The sequence below is a fragment of the Homarus americanus genome, unplaced genomic scaffold, assembly GCF_018991925.1.
Source record: "Homarus americanus isolate GMGI-L3 unplaced genomic scaffold, GMGI_Hamer_2.0 scaffold4896, whole genome shotgun sequence".
Taxonomy (NCBI): domain Eukaryota; kingdom Metazoa; phylum Arthropoda; class Malacostraca; order Decapoda; family Nephropidae; genus Homarus; species Homarus americanus.
Window position 1 is genome coordinate 1303379 of NW_024749657.1, and position 19356 is coordinate 1322734.

General features: G+C 39.9%; 1 protein-coding gene across 1 annotated transcript in view; it reads right to left on the bottom strand.

Annotated features, from left to right (window-relative positions):
• LOC121853466 (m7GpppN-mRNA hydrolase-like) overlaps positions 1–19356 on the bottom strand; it is a 45657-nt gene that overhangs the window by 16461 nt on the left and 9840 nt on the right. The window contains 4 exon segments of the mRNA XM_042347609.1: positions 188–290; positions 9619–9865; positions 14986–15248; positions 15393–15476. Of these exon segments, the coding sequence (XP_042203543.1) occupies positions 188–290; positions 9619–9865; positions 14986–15248; positions 15393–15476 (697 nt within the window).

Sequence of the window (19356 nt, forward strand, 5' to 3'; positions counted from 1 at the left end):
GGAATCCAATTATTTGTACAATTGGCTTTAAAAAATTAGCAATTGTTTTTCTCTAAAAACTTAGTGCCCCCTACCAGTTCTTCTAACAATATAAAAAATTGTGTCACTAACAGTGATGCTAAAAGATTGTTAGCCCTGCTATTCCCAGCACTACATATAGAGAGGGATATGTAACACAAATCATTACCAGAAAATAGAGACTTGCGAGATCTAGATTTGCTGGATGTCTCTTTCATGCGTGGTGAGCTGTCTGTGGTGACACGTAGTCTCGCCAGCCCTGTGGCTTCCTCCTGTAATGGATTGTGCACTCCCTCAACTGTGATCAATTTCCATCTTAACCCTTAACTACAGTAAGATCTCATATTTTGCACAATTTCATTTCGCGTTTTTTAATTTCGAGAGCGCTACCTAATGTAACTAAGTCTTATATCTGGCATAAAATATCGTGAATTTCACGAAATCCAGCTAGCTGAACGCGAGATCCAGCCAGCTGAATGATGGCCACCGTCTTAAATGACGTCACAGCCCTCATACCAGTTACAGTCATTTCTGCTACAACTCTTGTTTTGTCAACGTGAATTGGTTGTAACGCGATTGATGAATAGGGGAACGCTGTTTGTAAAACGCGAACTTTTGCATACGAATGTTGGTTATAACCCGATTCCATCCTCAATATTTTGATTCCACCCTCAACATTTTAAATGTGGGGCGGGGTTATGCAATGTTTACAGTTCACGTTCGACATCACATGTTCAACTGATTCGTGTCTTTTGTTTGTGAAGTGTTTTTTGAGAGGTACTCTGTAAATTTTTTATTTATATTTTTCAAGTTTAGCTGTTACCCCTAAATACTGTATGAAAAGAATAATTAAAAAGACTGTTTCGCAGTGAGGACTAATAACGGTTTATACCAGCGCTCTGTGTTTATATAACGTAATCAGTTGAATCGTGTGGTTTTTGTCGATTGCTCCGTGATTTTCGCTGTTTTCTCCAATTTTGTTGTATTAACGATGAATATGGAAAGACAAGGTAAGAAGAGTGTTTCCAAGAAGCATTCTGGTGATTGAATTGCCGGTGGTGAATGTAAAAGAAATTTACAAGAGCGCAACTATCGTGTTGTAGCCCGCGCCATCCAGGCGACCACCCGGACTGCTGTTGTGTGCATTTTTGGGTGGTGCTACCACCTGTCGAGTCAAGATAATGGCCTCTACCTCTACTGGGAGTCCTACTGGTGCTGGCGGGGGTGGGACAGACCCACCTAAGCGGCCAAATAAGGAAAAGGAGAAGAGGGACTATCATAAGGGAGTTAAGTTTGCCAAGTACTCGATGCAGGATAAGCAGCGTGTGATTAAGTTACTTGAGGAAGGCCTAAAAACTAGTTTCTGGAAAGCACAATCAAGTCAATAAAGGCAGAATTTGTATCATTTGGAGGTTATAAATGGGAAAATCAGAGGTTGATGTAGAGTGGCCAGTCTATATTGCTATTATTCCCATTAGTTTATGTATTTGCATTTGGTGAATTTGAATTTGGTGCAATTTTTCCAGTCTACAGTACTCACGAAATACAAGATCTTACTGTAGTTAAAAGATACTGTGGTCCCTCGGTTAACGAGCACAATTCGTTCCAGAAGGTTGCTCGTTAACCGAAAAATTCGTTAACCGAAACCATTGTTTCAATGGGTTTTTGGGTATTTGGTTCCAGCTCACCGAAAATTACCTAAAGTCAACAAAAAAAGGTAGTAAAGTACACTTACTTTGAGGTGTGCATGTAGAAGGCTCCTGGATGATGATGCTGATGTGAATTTGTAAGTGGGAGGTGGAGGAGGAGAAGGGAGAAGAGAACGAAGTGGAGATGGAGGAGAAGCATTTTACTGCTTCTTGGGAGGTGAATCACCTTCCATGAAAATGTCAGGAACCTCTGGACTGACAGATTCTCCACCAGGAACATCCTCTCTCCTTCTTGAAGTGGAAGGATGAGGGCTAGCATTTTGTTCCCGCTGTCTTTTACTAAAAAAACTGTCAATTTTTGTCTGTGGGGCATCTCTCCTCCTCATCATTAACTGATTTTTGAAGAAGGAGACCACTGTGTCCTCAACATGACACAAAGCTAGTTCAGATTTTCCACATCTGGGTGCCTTGAAGCCAGTTTCCTGAACTTCTCCCAGTGGTGAACAACATCTTTCAACTCTGAAGTTGACATATGGTCATCAATTTCTGTTTCCTCCTCACCACTGTCAGCCTCTAACATTTCATCCAGTTGCTGCAAGTCTTCAGGAGTAAGTTCCTGTTCATGAGACATCACAAGCTCTTCTACATCATCCTCCTCCACTTCAAGGCCCAATGACTGACCAATGGACACAATCTCCTGGTGCAACTCTGTTTCATCCTGAAATCCCTCAAAATCATGGACTACTGATGGCCACAGTGCTTTCCATGAAGAATTGAGGGATCTAGTGGAGACTTCTTGCCATGAGGACACAATCAATTTCACAGCCTCCAGGATGTTAAACTGTGTCTTCCAGAACTGTGCCAGTGTTAGTTCAGGATCAGTGGAAGTTGCCTGATGACACCTCCTGAACATATTCTTTATGTACAACCTCTTAATTTTTTATTTTTTATTTTATTTATTTATTGGGCACCCCCCTACATCCTTGTGTAAGGTGAAGCGCAGAAGCGTTTACAGCGCCCAGCAGGGAAGCATGCTAAGTTCATGCTTGCCTTTATGTCTCACGAGTTAAGGGCGTAGAAGCCTGAAGAGTCAAGGGCGTAGAAACCTGAAGAGTCAGTGGTTTATGTCATAAAGTTATTGGAAGCTCCAACAACTTTCCCTGAATACGAATTCACAACTTTCGATTTACACCAGGTACCTACTTTACTGCTAGGTGAACAGGGACAAATGGGGGATAGGAAGTATGTCCAGACAACTTCCATCGGCCCGGGAATCGAACCCGTGACATCTCGCTTGCGAGGCAAGAACGGTACCGCATCTACCACCGGTCCCCTGCAGCTTCTTAATGTGCTGATCACATTCTGGCCCATTGGCTGTATGACTGATGTAGTGTTGGGAGGCAAAAACAACACTTTGACAACGTCAAATTGAGATTCCAAAGTTCTGGCAAGTTGAGGGTCATGACCAGGGGTATTATCCATAAGGAGAAGAGCCTTTAAAGGGAGTTTATTGGTGGTTAGGTAGCTCTTCACAAAAGGGCAAAACACCTCAACAGCCCATTCATTAAAGAGCTGTCTTGTCACCCATGCCTTACGGTTGGACTTCCAATAAACTCCAAGCTGTCCTCTTACCACTTTTTGTTGCTTGAACACCCAGGGGTTCTCAAGAGTGGTAGACAAGCATAGGCTTCAGTCGGAAATCCCCTGAAGCATTGGCACCAAGCAATAGAGTGAGACGGTCTTTCATGGGTTTATGCCCAGGTAAAGAGGCTTCATCTCTGGTGATGAATGTTCTTTTGGGCATCTTTTTCCAGAACAGCCCAGTTTCGTCCACATTGAACACTTGCTGTGGAAGATAATTTTCTGTAACCATCAGTTCTTTAAATTCCACTGAAAAACTTTGCTGCCCCTTCCTTATCAGCACTGGCAGCTTCACCATGCCTAACAACACTAAATATGTCACTTATTTTCTTAAATTTTTCGAACCAGCCTTTGCTGGCCCTAAAATCTTCAAATTCTGTGCCTGAAGAACCAGGTTGATCTACCTTTAAGTGTTAGTATATTTCCCTGGCTCTTTCACAAATAAATTCAGTAGAAACTGAATCACTTTTCATCTGTTTTTCCCTAATCCAAATGAGAAGTAACCTCTCTGTTTCTGCTATTAGGGACCTACCTTTGAACACTGGTAGATTTGTCTCATTTTCACTTCCTTGAATTTGCCTTTCTGTGCAAGAATTGTCGACACAGTTGATGTCGACATGCCATATTCTTTGCTAAGCACATTTGTTCTAATGCCTTCTTCATGTTTTCTAATAATTTCTAGTTTCACCTGAATTGAAATAATTTTTTTTTTATTTCTTGGGACCCATGCTGGATTCAAAAACAATTTCAACATGTGATATTTTAAGTTTAATTGCTGTAAATAAAGGATATTTTCTCTAAATCAACACTGCACTGTGTTATATATCATCAATATGTAAAATATATTTCAAAATGACCAATGATTTGCTTGTAAACACAGAAAAAAAGTGTTTATGTTGAAGAGAGTCTGAAGCAAGATGTTACCTCCACTGAAAAGACAGAGACTGGCACCTGTTTGGTGTGTTGACAGGCTGTTTGGCGCACAAAAAACTAGCTTCCTATACTTCAATTATGTTCAATAATTGTTAAAATGACTAAAAAATTTAATAGAAAACTTTTAAAATTATTGAATAGTCCAAACTTCTTGATATTTACTAAAATAGTAAGGAATTTAAGCCCTAGAACCGATTACAGTGGTCCCTCGGTAAACGAACACAATTCATTCCAGAGAGAGAATTAGGTTGGTTAACTTGAAACCGTGTTCATGTACGTCCTACTGCTTTTACTTTGATGATGGCCACCGTCCTAGCTAACTTCCGTGATGATGGCCACCGTCCTACAGCCTTCTTCACATTTATGATGGCCGTCCTACAGCTAACTTCATTGATGATATTTTCTCTACAGCTAACTTCCATTTATGATGGCCACCCGTCCCTACCTTCTTCCATTTATGATGGCCACCGTCCCTACTCTTCTTCCATTGATGATGTGCAAGTCTACTGCTACTTCAGTGATGATATTACAGTCCTACAGCTAACCAGTGATGATGTTACCGTCCTGCTAACTTTATTCTTCAGTGGCCACCGTCCTAGCTAACTTCCATTGATGATGTGCAAATCCCTTCTTCCATTATGATATTTTTAGTCTACAATAACTTCCATTGATGATGGCCACTGTCCTAGCTAACATTTATGATGGCCACCGTCCCCTGACTAACTTCCATTTATGATGTTACCGTCCTAATTAACTTCCATTGATGTACCTTCCTACTCTTCTTCCGTGATGATATTACCGTCCTATTCTTCCATTGATGATGGCCACCGTCCCTGCTAACTTCCATTGATGATATTACCTTCCCTACTGCTAACTTTCCGTGATATTAATACCGTCCTAGCTAACTTCCATTGATGTTGTTACCTTTTCTGCTTCTTCCATTGATGATGTACAGGTCTACAGCTAACTTCCATTGATGATGGCCACCGTCCCTACAACTAATTTATGATGTTACATCCTAGCTTCTTCCATTGATGATATTTTTGATCCTACTACTTCTTCCATTGATGATGGCCACCTTCCCTACTGCTAACTTCCATTGATGATGGCCACCGTCCCTACAGCTAACTTCCATTGATGATGGCCACCGTCCCTACTGCTAACTTCCATTGATGATGGCCACCTTCCCTACTGCTAACTTCCATTGATGATGGCCACCGTCCCTACAGCTAACTTCCATTGATGATGGCCACCTTCCCTACTGCTAACTTCCATTGATGATGGCCACCGTCCCTACAGCTAACTTCCATTGATGATATTTTTCCGTCCTACAACTAACTTCCCATTTATAGTGTGCAGTACTACTGCTAACTTCCATTGATGATGGCTTCCGTCCCTACTGCTAACTTCCATTGATAGTGGCCACCGTCCCTACAGCTACTTCCATTGATGATGGCCGTCCCTACTGCTAACTTCCATTTATGGTGGCCACCGTCCCTACAGCTAACTACCATTTATATTACCGTCCCTACAGCTAACTTCCATTGATGATGGCCACCGTCCCTACAGCTAACTTCCATTGATGATGGCCACCGTCCCTACAGCTAACTTCCATTGATGATGGCCACCGTCCCTACTAATGCTGTTTCTAAAAATTTCCCAGAGAAAGTAAACAATTCAAAATTGGTTGTTAAATACAGTAGTACCCTGATTTACGCGGTCAACTGAACCCACGGGGTACCGCGTAAAGTGAAAACCACGTAAAGTGAACAACAGAACATATGGGATTAATTCCAATAGAGACTGGCCCGACCCCCAAACTCCACTTTTTCCGACACAACACCTATGTTGTAGTAAAAATAACATCTTAATTTTATGATGGTATGCTCACACAATTAATATTTAAGAGAAATACAGTCGCCAGGTTAATGTCCATTCACATAATGGACTCAACTCCCCCCCCCTCTTCCCAGCTCACTGGCTCCTACCTCTCTGAGAAATGTTTGGGTGAAAACACTAGATTTTAATGTAAAGTAATAAATAATACCTCAGACTAAAGTTAGGATAATATAACTGACATTTCTGGATTCCTTGCAAGTCAGGGAATATTTTGAATGTAAACTTCATATATTTTGCACAAAAGATAAAATATTTGCTTTGTGTAAACCAAATTATTACATTGGATCTAAAATATTTGTATGTTTAATGCAAAATCCATGATGTTTATATTCAAAATGATCATCATATTGTAAGAATTCCAGCAATGTAAATTATATTCTGGCCGAGTAATTTGTATGAATTTTATGAGCTAAAACAAATATCTTCAGTTAATAAAAAAATAAAAATATTCTTCACGACACTATCTGTCAATCAAAATACCCCACCTTGCCTCCCCACCTCTTCACACCATGCCAGCTGGGTCGGTCGGTCCCAACCTTCCCTCCCTACCAGAGAAATGTTTGGGAGAAAACAGTATATTTACATTTTTAGTAATAAATAATACCTCAGACTAAAGTTAGGATAATATAATTGACATATCTGGATTCCTTGCAGGTCAGGGAATATTTTGAATGTAAACTTCATATATTTTGCACAAACGATAAAATATTTGCTTTGTGTAAACCAAATTATTACATTAGATCTAAAATTTGTATGTCTAATGCAAAATCCATGATGTTTATATTCAAAATGATCATCATATTGTAAGAATTCCAGCAATGTAAATTATATTCTGGCCGGGTAATTTGTATGAATTTTATGAGCTAAATAAAAAATTATACTTCACCGCGTATATGAGTAGATGCACCGAGGAAAGTGAAAGTCCGGTTCTGGCAAGGTACCGCGTAAATGAGACATCGCGGAAAGTGAAACCGCGTAAAGCGGGGTAATACTGTAGAGGGTTACAATCACAATGTCGTTAAACTCATGTCTAGACCACAGTGCATCAAATATCTTTGTCTGTAGTGCATACAAAGTGAGTCTAGAAGAGAATTCAAGATGGCCACCAAACAGACAATTTTCATACAAATTTGGTGGATGAAAGTTAAATTGAGTTTATTTACTTTATAGCCGGAATTGAAATTTGCTCGGGAAATCATTCCCAAAGCCATAAGTTTCCAAAAGTTTCCGGCATTAGGAAAAAATTTTCCGAGGTTGAAAATCGAGAGAATTTTCTGAAATTGTCTCGAATAAAGATGAAAGTTAAAGTACTTTTTGGGGGGACCTGACCTGACTCAATGTCAGGTCGAGGTAGGGTGGGGGATTAGTGGTCTCATATTACTGACCTTCTGATGGAATGTCAGATCACCCTTTCTTGGGTGGGGGATTAGTGGGTCTCATGACCTGAAGATGTCTTGAATAAACACGAAACCTAAGTATTTTTTGGGAGATTGTGATAAGAATAAATAAGCAAAGTTGTATCCCTTCAACATTACATTACATAACACATTAAAATATGGAGTGAGAAAGGTGTAGGTGATTAGAGAGATGGAGTGGAAAGGAGAGGGTAACATGCACCAGTGTTGCCAAGCGATAAGCTCCTCAGCAGCTGATCTTTTAATTCGCCTCCATGCAGTCACACAGCAAGACCATCACTGGATGCTTGTTGTCTTAATTCCCATGTGTGTGTGTGTGTTTTGAGCTTGCCAAGCACATTGTAGGATTTGAAGAAGTTGATGAAAAGTTTGTTTAGGAGTCAGGTGGTAAGGTGACATGCCAAGACACTAACACAGCACACACATTAACAGCACTACAAAACCATTGTCTTACAACATTTTACATTATAAGTTCTATTTTAAAGTTATTTGATAAATGATAACTTGACAGGGCTACTTTTGCACTTAGACAACTGATTAATGAATATACCAGGGGATATGGAGACTCATTATACATTAGTGATGTCACAAAGCTTTGAAACTGCAACCACATAAATTATCACAACCTGTACTCAAATGTACTAAGTCAATTACTAAAATTATTATGTTATGGTGCAAAATAGGGGATGTTTATACTCAAATTAATTGCTATCTTACAAGAATTCCAGCAATACAAGCTGCATTCTCCTTAATCAAGTCAGTGCCATTTTATAAGCAAAAAAAAATACAACCCCTTTGCCTTTCATAATCCAAATACGCATTAATCTCCCCACCTCCTCCCAGCATGAGGGAGAAGGAGTCTATTGGTGGTAAAAGTTACTTCGACACCCCCCACCCCAATGGTTAATTGGCTAATTCCTTTGTGTGTGTGTGTGTGTGTGTGCCTCCGTTGTCAATATCTATAAGAACAACGGAGACCGGTCAGACTGGCAACTACCGTGGGATCTTGCTGCTGTCCGTAGCTGGCAAGATTATCGCCCGAATCCTCCTAAACACTCCTTCCTGAGGCGGAAAACTTCCTCCCAGAATCTCAATGTGGTTTTAGACCATCACGTGGCACCATTGACATGATCTTTGCTGCCCGTCAGATATAGGAAAAGTGCAGAGAACAGCATCGTGACCTGTACATGGCTTTCATTGACCTAACCAAGGCCTTCGGCTCGGTCAACAGGGAAACCCTCTGGTGGATCCTCAGCCATTTTGGCTACCCACCAAAATTCATCGCCATTGTGAGGCAACTCCACGATGGTATGAACGGAAGTGTCCTGCACAATGGCACCCAGTCTGAGTTCTTCCCCATCCAAACAGGGGCTAAACAACGATGTGCTCTGGCACCAACTCTCTTTTCCATTTTCTTGGCTGGCTTCCTTGCTCGTGCCAGTGCCAATTTAGCTGGCGGGGTGGACATCGAGTCTGTGGTGAAGGGGGATCTTTTCAACATAAGACGACTCCAGGCAAGAACAAAGGTGTCAGCAGCTTCCATTACTGAACTTCAGTATGCAGACGACCTCACCCTTGGCGCTCACACTGAATGCGACCTACAGGAGATCCTGAACACCTACACAGATGAGTATGCACACTTTGGCCTTGAGGTGAATGTACGTAAGACTCAGATTCTCTTTCAGCCTGCCCCTGGTTCAGCCACATCTCCACCATCGATCCAGCTGAACGGTACTACCCTCTTTCGGTATCTCGGCTCCCACCTGTCCACTACCGCGGACATCAATGAAGAGATTCAGCATCGGATCAGATGTGCATCTCAAGCCTGAGTATGACAGCCCAAACTTGATCCTGGCTCATCTGTATACAGTACTTGAGCCCAAAATATCACTATAAAATAACTCTTATAAACAAACTTATCCTATACAATGGTCCAGCTGAGTCTCCTAAACCCTTCTTTGTTCATTGCCAGCTCTATCCACCCATTATACACTCATGCATGCACACCATAGTCCTCCATCATATGTGTATACTGCCATCTTCATTTTGTCACACATACTAACCTCTATGTATGAAGTAAAGGCTGTGTTTTGTTGTTTTCTAATAACCTCCAAGGAAGGATGTGGACGTTTATTAGTGTCAGAGGTTGTGGCGGGTGAGTGGCTGTGTCGAGTCTGGTTGTAACTCTGGTGGTGGTCTGCAGAATTATTTGTAGAACTGCGATGACGCCGTCGGCCTTCCCTCCCACCATTGTTGCTTGTTCCATTCACTGTCGCACGATGACGGCTGGCAAGCCATTCTCGAAGCGGCCTACGAGAAGAAAAAATTATCTTTACTCTGCCAGTTATATACATGGACATAGAAACATCAAGGAATAGGAAAATAATAGTTCAATACATCCCTCAGTCAACAGGTTAGCTGTCTTTTTTCTAAATACTGTACAGGGGGTCCTCATTATTTATATAATTGCTATACAGTACTGTACATTTACAGCAGACTCCAAGTTATCCAGTATCTGGGCAACCGGCAGTCAACTAACTGGTACCAAAATGAAATAATTAAAAAAAATATATATATATAAAATCAGCTAGAATCGTAAGTTTGAGCTGCCATATTTATTGCTATGATGAACCACAAAATCGGTACATAACATATCATAAAATACAATACCCTACCCTGTACCTATAGCACATTTTTTATGTAAAAAAAAAAATAGGTCCTTCCACTCAAACCATCTTCTGGGTGACATGACACAGTTCAGGCAGTCAACCAGCTGACTCACAGATATGTGGCTTCCACACTGGCTGTGTGTATGCCACGACGTCACATTGGGAGGGAGCGCAGCCACGCAGTTATAGCCCTAAACCACAACACACATTCATTTTCCCACTTGTACACACCGATGCTCTTAGTTTTTCTTATTTTATAATTTTACATTATATTTTCTTTATTTTGAAGCCACATTAGAGTACAATAGACTCGTAACTTTCACGTATTTTTCTTACGCGATTTCAACCAAACGCGGATTACCCCGGGGGTTAGGTTACAATTTCCAATTACAAGCTCAAAATTTTCAAAATGGGTCATAAGTGCGTCAAACGCTAGCCTGCCAAAGCTCCACCCCCGCCATCCCACCTCTCTGTCTTCAGTTGCTGCATGGGTATTGTCAGAGTAACACCTGCCTCTCGTGTGTGTCAATTTAGTGCGATTAAACCTCTCTCTTACTCGCTCATAATGCCCAAACACAAGCCAACCTTTCTCATTTATTTTTACTCATTTACATGCACACACTGTCCTAAGAGCAAAGCTGTACTGTACAGTACATGCACTCAAATGTACTAAATAATTACTAAAATTTTTGTCTACTGAAAAATATAACATGTTTATATTCAAATTAATCAGTATCTTACAAGAATCACAGCAATGTAAGTTTTATTCTCCCAGGTCAGTTCAGTGACATTTTATAAGAGAAAAACTTAAAGTCACTCTAAAGGACAGATAAATAAATACCACTAGACCTTTGGCACCAACTGTCACAAACATCACCTCCCCCCTCCCCCATGTTCCCCGCCAGTTCTAGTGTATATGTATGTATATATATGTATATATATATATATATATATATATATATATATATATATATATATATATATATATATATATATATATATATATATATATATATATATATATATATATATATATATATATATATATATATATATATACACACACACACATATATATATATATATATATATATAGTGATTTAAGGGCGATTCAGGGGTTTTTTTAGGAGTGTTTCTAACTTTACGCGAGGTCCCAAGAACGTAACCCTCATGTAAGTTGCGAGTCTACTGCACAGCAATGATTTTTCCATGGCTTAATATAAATTAAATAGTAATAGAAATTTTGCAGTCCATATCCATGGCGATGGCAAGTTGCTATGAAATAAGAAAAATGAAGAGCATGGGTGTGTATGTGTGTGTACTCCAGGCAGGAACAAAGGTGTCCGCAGCTTCCATTACTGAACTTCAATATGCAGATGACTTCACCCATGTCACACTGAACACGACCTATAGCTATACTGTCTATATTATCAATATGTTAACTAAATTTTAGAATGACTAATAAATTTAATATAAAAAATGCAAAAATATTAAAGAGCACAACTTTCTTGATATTTACTCCACTGGAAACGAATGTAAACATAGAACAGATTACTGAATTGGCAGACTAGCCCATCAGCTGATGCACTTACACTGTACATCAAAACGTGATAAGTACTGTATCACATTTAAGTAATTTTGTTGTATATGTAGTACAATAATGGGTAAGGTTAAACAAAATCTTATGAAAAGAACAATAGTGGTCTAATCAGATTTGCTGTAGGCCTAACAAAAGCTAAGACATTGTGTATGTAAGCAGGCTGGGGGTGGCGGCCTGATCGGGGTTTGCCACATTCATCAGGTTTATTTATTGATTCAGTATTAGATTCTCATATGATCAGCTTTCAACAAACCACCTTACAACAGGGTCACTAAAACACACTGCATAGTACCGCATTTTACAGCATATTAGACTCGCTCCCCATTTCAGCAGGGAGTATTTCGGAAAAAATTTTGTGTGTATTTTCCTCCTGCAGCCATAGTTCTCTTAAAATAATATACAGAACCAGTAAATGTGAGGAACAAATAAAAATAATAATACCAATAAATAAGGTACAACAAAAAATACTGTACGTATTGCCAAATCAGTAAATAAAAGCCAAATGAATGTTTAACACAGTCGCCATTTGCATATAATCCCTGCTTCGCCATAGCAATACAGACCAGCAGAGCCTCTACCTCCACCAACTCCCTAGCAACGCTCTCCCCTCCCCAATACACAGAGCCCTTCTCCCACTCCCCCACTGAGCCAGCTAACTCATGTGCAAAGAAATGTATACAGTATTCACTTTATGTGTTTGCCCTTATGACAAATATTTATTTTACTTTTTTTCACAGTATGTATGTAAGATGGTGAGTGCATGTAATTGAATAAAAATAAATTAAGAAAGTTGCATATGTCTACCTTAAAATACGAGTTGAAAACAACCAAAACAGCTCACAGCTTGGCCCAGTAGCCCTGTGGTTACAGTGACGAGTCTAATTTGGCTACAATGTTGCCACCGATGTTAAGAGATGCAAATATGAAAAGAAAGTTATCTGTAAATCTTCATTTGATATAAAGATACATTCTTAACATCATTATTTATTACCTTTGAGTAATAAATAATGGCTCAATTTGTCTACTTGTATACCTACACAACTGATTAACAAATAAACCAGGGTACAGTGGTCCCTCGGTTAACAAACGGTTCGATTCACAAAATTTCGGTGAACGAATTACCTCCCATAAGGATCTTCAATTCGGTTAACGAACAAAACTTCGATTAACGAAATCCTTACGAAGAACACGTTTTGTTGTGAGCATCAGCTGATGGGCTAGTCTGCCAATTCAGTAATCTGTTCTATATTTATTTGTTTCCAGTGGAGTAAATATCAAGAAAGTTGTGCTCTTTAATATTTTTGCATTTTTTATATTAAAATTATTAGTCATTTTAAAATTTAGTTAACATATTGATAATATATGCAGTACAGGGAACTAGTTTTTTGTGTGCCCATCAGCCGCTTGACTCACCCACCAAACGTCAGTTTGGCTTTGTTTACAGAGGAGTGAACTTAATTTTGTTGGTGTCTTGAATATTTTTGCATTTTTACATTAAAATTATTGGTCATTCTAAAATTTAGTTAACATATTGATAATATATAGCACAGTACAGCGTTGATTGAAATAAAATAATCTTGAATTACACCGAGTGAACTTAAAATGTTATTGGCGAAATTACTGCACCAAGCATGGGTCCCCTGAATGGTGATTTCTCCTCCATCCCCACTTCTAATTCCCATCATCTTCATCAACCAGGAACCTTCTACATACACACCTCAAAGTAAGTGTACTTTACTGCATTTATTTTTTACTTTGAATGTACTTTTCTGTGAGCTGGAGCCAATTACACAATATCCCATTGAAACAATGGATTCGGTTAACGAAATTTTAGGTTAACGAACGACTCTGTGGAACAAATTGTGTTCGTTAACCGAGGGACCACTGTATATGCAGATACATAATACTGTATAGGAGAAGGCGTGAAACTCTCCCACGCCACCGTAGAGATCCCCTCACAGCCAGTAGTGGAAATTGTCAGACGCACATACACAACCTCCCTTGCTCCCCATGCAACCACTAGTGCAAACCGCGGAGGAGCGGAGGCTGCAATGTTTAACCCCTACGCCCTGGGCTAGGGTGCCGCAGGACATACCCACCACGCGGGGGGTAATTTGTAACCTTTTGAATTATAAAATAATCAAAAAGAAGTAAGAAAACTATATATTGTCCCTCTAGAAACTTCCCTGGGGCCGCAGTGGTGAAGGAAATAAGGGGACAGTGTTGTTTTGATGGCAAACGCTCATGGTCACTTACACACTTACCGGCTATTTTCTGCTTTCCTTTGTATCCGAGATGGCCAGTAATGCATATATTTACTGATCATAATACTTATTTCCAATAAATAATTATTTTAGAATTTATTTTATTTGCATTATTTTTCATAAAAAGTGCTCGGCGACACACAAGCAGTCTGTCGCCAGGCTGTCTGATTGTCTTTGTGTTTGTGAGAGCAAGTACAGTTATGCATATCAATAATTATCGGAACAATAATTCCACAAATAAATACGTTTATAACATAATCATAGCATTATATTTCAGTAATGCTAAACTACAATACAACTACACTACTTTTAGCAATATTACTTTGATACAAAATGATAAAATGGACAAACGGCTCTCCATTGCAACAGGCTAATGCGTACTAACCGCACCGAGTCCACCCATGCTAACCTGCGTGTGGCGTGACCACCAAATAGTCATGCTGGAAACTGATAACCCGCGATGGGCATTCAAACAATGGCTAGAAAAGGTGCGCGTTCCGGAACTTCAACCGGGTTGTAGGGGGTTAAGGCATATATGTACAATATATATGATTTATATGGGTTTTGTGCTTTTTATTGCAGATTATCCAGCAAATGTAACATAACATGACTAGTTAGGAACCAAACCCCCCTTATTACCTATGTAATAAGGGGGGTTAGTCATATTATCATTATACACATAACAAGAACCCACAGTATTTGTGAAGAGGTCCAGGATTATAGGTTGTTTTGTAATCAAGCTTTATTCATTTACTGATCTGAGTCTTTTACTACTTTAAAAAATTACTGGACATGTTGTGTATAGTTATACATTAAGTACCTTACACTATATAATGCAAACTTACCAATATATTTCAAGTGGATATGACGTATCATTTCCAAGAAGGTGATACTCACTTGACAAATGGCATTACCATGTAGAACATGTTGGTCGAGCCATTCAACTTGTTAAAGTTGCGGTCATTCTTGTGCGAGGGCAGCTGGTTAATGGGGAACCACTTGAGTTGCTTAATCTCTCCCTTGGTCCGTGGCACAAATTCTGTGGCGGTAGAGACTCCCGGTATAATGTACAGCCGCACAAACTGTTCCCCGATGGATGTTTCCAAGTACACAACTGGGTCAATAAGAGGAGATATATCATAGCCAGTTTCTTCCAGTACCTGAAGAGTGCAAAAGATAACAAAAATATTACTACACAAGGTTCTGGTAGAAATATCCTACATATACATTCCATCTTAAAATGGACCTAGTTATACTGTGGGTACAAGTTTATATTTTGATAATAATTATAAATGACAACTAACTTCTCTGATGGCACACTTGTAGGGCTCCTCGTCCACATTGATCTTGCCCTTCGGGAAGCCCCATGAAGCTCGGTGCCAAAATCCCTGCCAGAGAAAGAACAGAATTTCAGCTTCTTTGATTTCACACAAGTTTTGGCATAAAAGAAAAGGTAACTTAATAATGATGAAGAAACATTGCACTTTGGTAGCAGGAAAGTAGCACGAAAGTTTGAGATGGAGGACACAATAAAATTTCAAAGGTCAAGGTTGACATATTATATCTAGAATAATGAAGGTACAATAAGCTCTGGCACTAACCTAACTTTTTCTCAAAACCCAAACCTATTGTCTTGCTTTGTTCCATTATTGTCCAAGTGTGACATATTACACTCTGCCTAATTCTACCTCATCTTAGTGTACTACAGTGAACCCTTGAAGATTCGGACCCTGTAAATCCAGATTTCAGAAGATTCAGGCAAAAAATTTGGGGTTTTGGGTTAAGAAACCTCCCTAAGAAGCATTCCCAAAACAGGGTGAGGTAGCTTTAGGACTCCAACCCCCTTTTTTTTAATGGGGCTTAGCCTACCTGGGCACAGGTCAACGACCCACAACGGGGCCTAGGGGGCGAAAAAATAGGAATAGAGAAATTAAAAATAGCAAATGAAAAGGTTATATTAATCTACACTGTGAAGGTGCAGGAAAACCAGCTTTTAAAGTGAGACAGATTGTATGAGTACGGAGACACAGAAGAAGGCAGAGTATTCCACAGTTTGGCTGTGTGAGGAAAGAAGGATGTACTATAACGGGTTATTCTAGTGTGACCAACATCCATAGAGAAACGGTGGGCACCGCGGGCAAGACGTGTGTTACGAGCCCACGGCCTTGCCAGCGGTACACAGGATGCGAGATCCACCGAACATTGCCCGTTAAAGTACCTGTAAAAGAGAGAGAGTGAAGCAACATTGTGGCGAATAGAAAGGGAAGAAAGATTGTCAACTAAAGGAGGAGAGTTAATAAGACAAACTGCCTTTGATTCCACCCTATCTAACAGTTAGACAGAAGAAGAGCCACCCCAGATATGAGAGCAGTACTCCAAGTTAGGACGAATGAATCCCTTATATACATGAAGCAACTGCTCAGTAGTGAAATAGCTACGGCATCTGTACAGCATTCCCAACTTCCGGGAGGCAGCTTTAGCAATGTTGAGGATGTGTGGCTTCCATGACATATAAGAGGAAATGGTGAGGCCTAGCATATCTATTTTAGAATTCGGCAAAATAATAGCATCCTGAAATGTGATTGGTGGGAGATCATCTAATTTGGAAAGTGTAATTGGTAAATACTGTACTGAGTTTTATTACTATTGAATTTAACCAAGTTTCTACCTCCCCATTCGGAGATGCTGCACAGATCCGCATTGATAGATGTAAAGATATGAGCTCTAGAAACAGATCTAGCTTGAGAATTAGGGGGAAGGGGAAAATGTGAAAGAAGAGTGAAGAGCAAAATCATCAGCGTAAGAATGGATAGAATTAGTTGTAGTGTGAAATAAAGAATTGATAAAAAGAAGGAAGAGAGTAGGTGAAAGAACAGAACCCTGTGGGACACCACTATTGGTAGAGAGATCGATCCCACAACAACAACTGCCATGGATCAGTTCTCAAGGAAGCTAGAGATTAGAACACAAAGTGGGGGAGAGAAACCATAAGAGGGAAGTGAGAAAGCAATGACTTGTGGCCTACCCTGTCAAATGCTTTGGAGATGTCGAGAGCCATGACGAAAGTTTCCCCATAATCCCTAAGAGAGAATGACAAAAGATGGGTGCAGATCACCAGTAGATCTCGCCTGGCGAAAGCCATACTGGTGATTCGACAAAAGAGAAAAGCGTTGAAAGTGACGGAGAAAATGAGAGTTTAAGATGGTTTCGAAAATCTTAGAGAGGGATGAAGTTAGGGCAATGGGGCGATAGTTAGAGGGATTAGAATGGTCACCCTTCTTTGGGGTGGGCTAAACCAAGGCATGCTTCCAAGAAGAAGGAAAAGTTTGGGTTTTGAGGCAAAGGCAAAAGAGGCGAGCAAGCACAGGCCAGAGCTGCAGCACACTCCCTCAGAACACAAGGGGGTATTCCGTCCAGTCCATGCGCCTTACATACAACCTGGATAACACACCAACAACCCTATGAGTGGAGATTATAGGAAAGTGCATAGGTTCAGTAGGAGGAGGAGGGGTAGGAGGGATAGGGTTGGAATCATCTAAGGTGGAATTAGGGGAGAATAAGGTGCCAAAAAGATTAGCTTTGTCAAGGGGAGAGTTGGCTGTAGAGTTATCAGGTCAGAAGAGAGAAGGAAAAGGAGTGCAGAAGTTATTACAGATGTTTTTGGTTGAGGACTAGAAGGATTTACTAGAGGAAGAATTAGTCAGGACAGCGGTCTTTCTTTTTATGAAATTCCGCTTGGCCCTACGAAGAATAGCCTTACAACGATTCCTAGAAGTAATGAAAGAGGAGTGGGTAATAGGAGGAGATAGTTTCATAGCTCGATATGCCCTGTCTCTCTCCCTGCATGCAAGAGAGCAGGAGCGATCAAACCATATTTGTTAAGTGAAAGTTTTGGTAGAAGATGGGATAAATGCACTCATGCCACCCTGTATAACCCCAGCAATGCTGTCAGCAGATACAAAGGCATCCCGAGTGGAGAAGCAACATTCATCTCCAAAGGAAGTCGGTGAAGAATTTTCTCAAGGATTGCCATAGATGACGTTTGGAGAGTGGTGGGGGACGTGGTCGTGCCCAGCTTAATTTAATAGAAATAAGATTGTGATCAGAAGACCCTAAGGGGGCAGAAATTGAGTATGAATAGGGCTAGAGATTAGAGATAAAACAAAGATCAAGAATGTTACCAAGTTGATCGTGTCGATCAGGAACGCGTGTAGGGTGTTTGATTCTTTGTTCCAAATCATTAAGTAAGGAAAACGAGAGTGCCTCAGCTCCACCTGGGTCATCCCTTGCAGAGCCAAGCCACTCTCTGTGATGTACATTGAAATCCCCTAAGTAGAGGATCTCGGTGTTGGGGTATGTGGACAGCAACGACTCATGGCAAGAAGTGAAATACAGTTGACCCTCGTTAATTCGGACCCCTTTAATCCGGATTTCGGATAATTCGGACAAAATCTGAACAAACTTTTTTTTTTTAAGATTTGTAGTGAATATTACCTATGACCTTAAGCTAAAATGCTGGTCCACCCACTGCTGGGATAAAACACCAGCGTCTTTTTGGTCAAATGTAACATCTCCAACACTAGTGTAGGGGGGATGCAACTTTTAGCTTCAGACATGAAAAATATTTACCATTTACTGCCAGTAAACAATGGAAACGTAAAATATGAACCAATTAGTAATGAAAAGTTGTGCAGTTCCTTCAGCAAATGAAGCTCACCAACTTACAATAGGCTAAAATACCTTACAACGTGTTTTCAGTAGTCTATGTTGAAGTTCTTAGCACAGGCTAACTTATCATATCATATACGGTATAACAGTTCTCATTGATCTACAAAAAATACCGGTAATAAAAACCTTTTTGATATTTCACACTTAATATAATACCCGGTAATCTACTTCAACCTCCTATTGTTTACAACGACGCATGACGCACCACCAGCTGTTGAATATCAGCTAGACGGCACACGTATTTTTCGAATCGTTTTCAGTTAAAAAACTGTTACATCACATGTATATTTTACCTTAACTGTGCCTGAATGAATATATTTTCGGAAATAAATAGTAGTTTTGCTGAAACGTGATGTATTTTAATGTAAAATAGGATAAAATACATGACGAAAACAAAAGATTTTACCTAACCTTCCGATGTTCAAGAGAAGCTACTCGTTTTTTTTAATAGTTTTTGGTTAAAATACTGTTATAATACAATGGTATTCTATTCATACTGTGCTTGATATAATGCATTCACGGAAATGTAATATTTTTGCT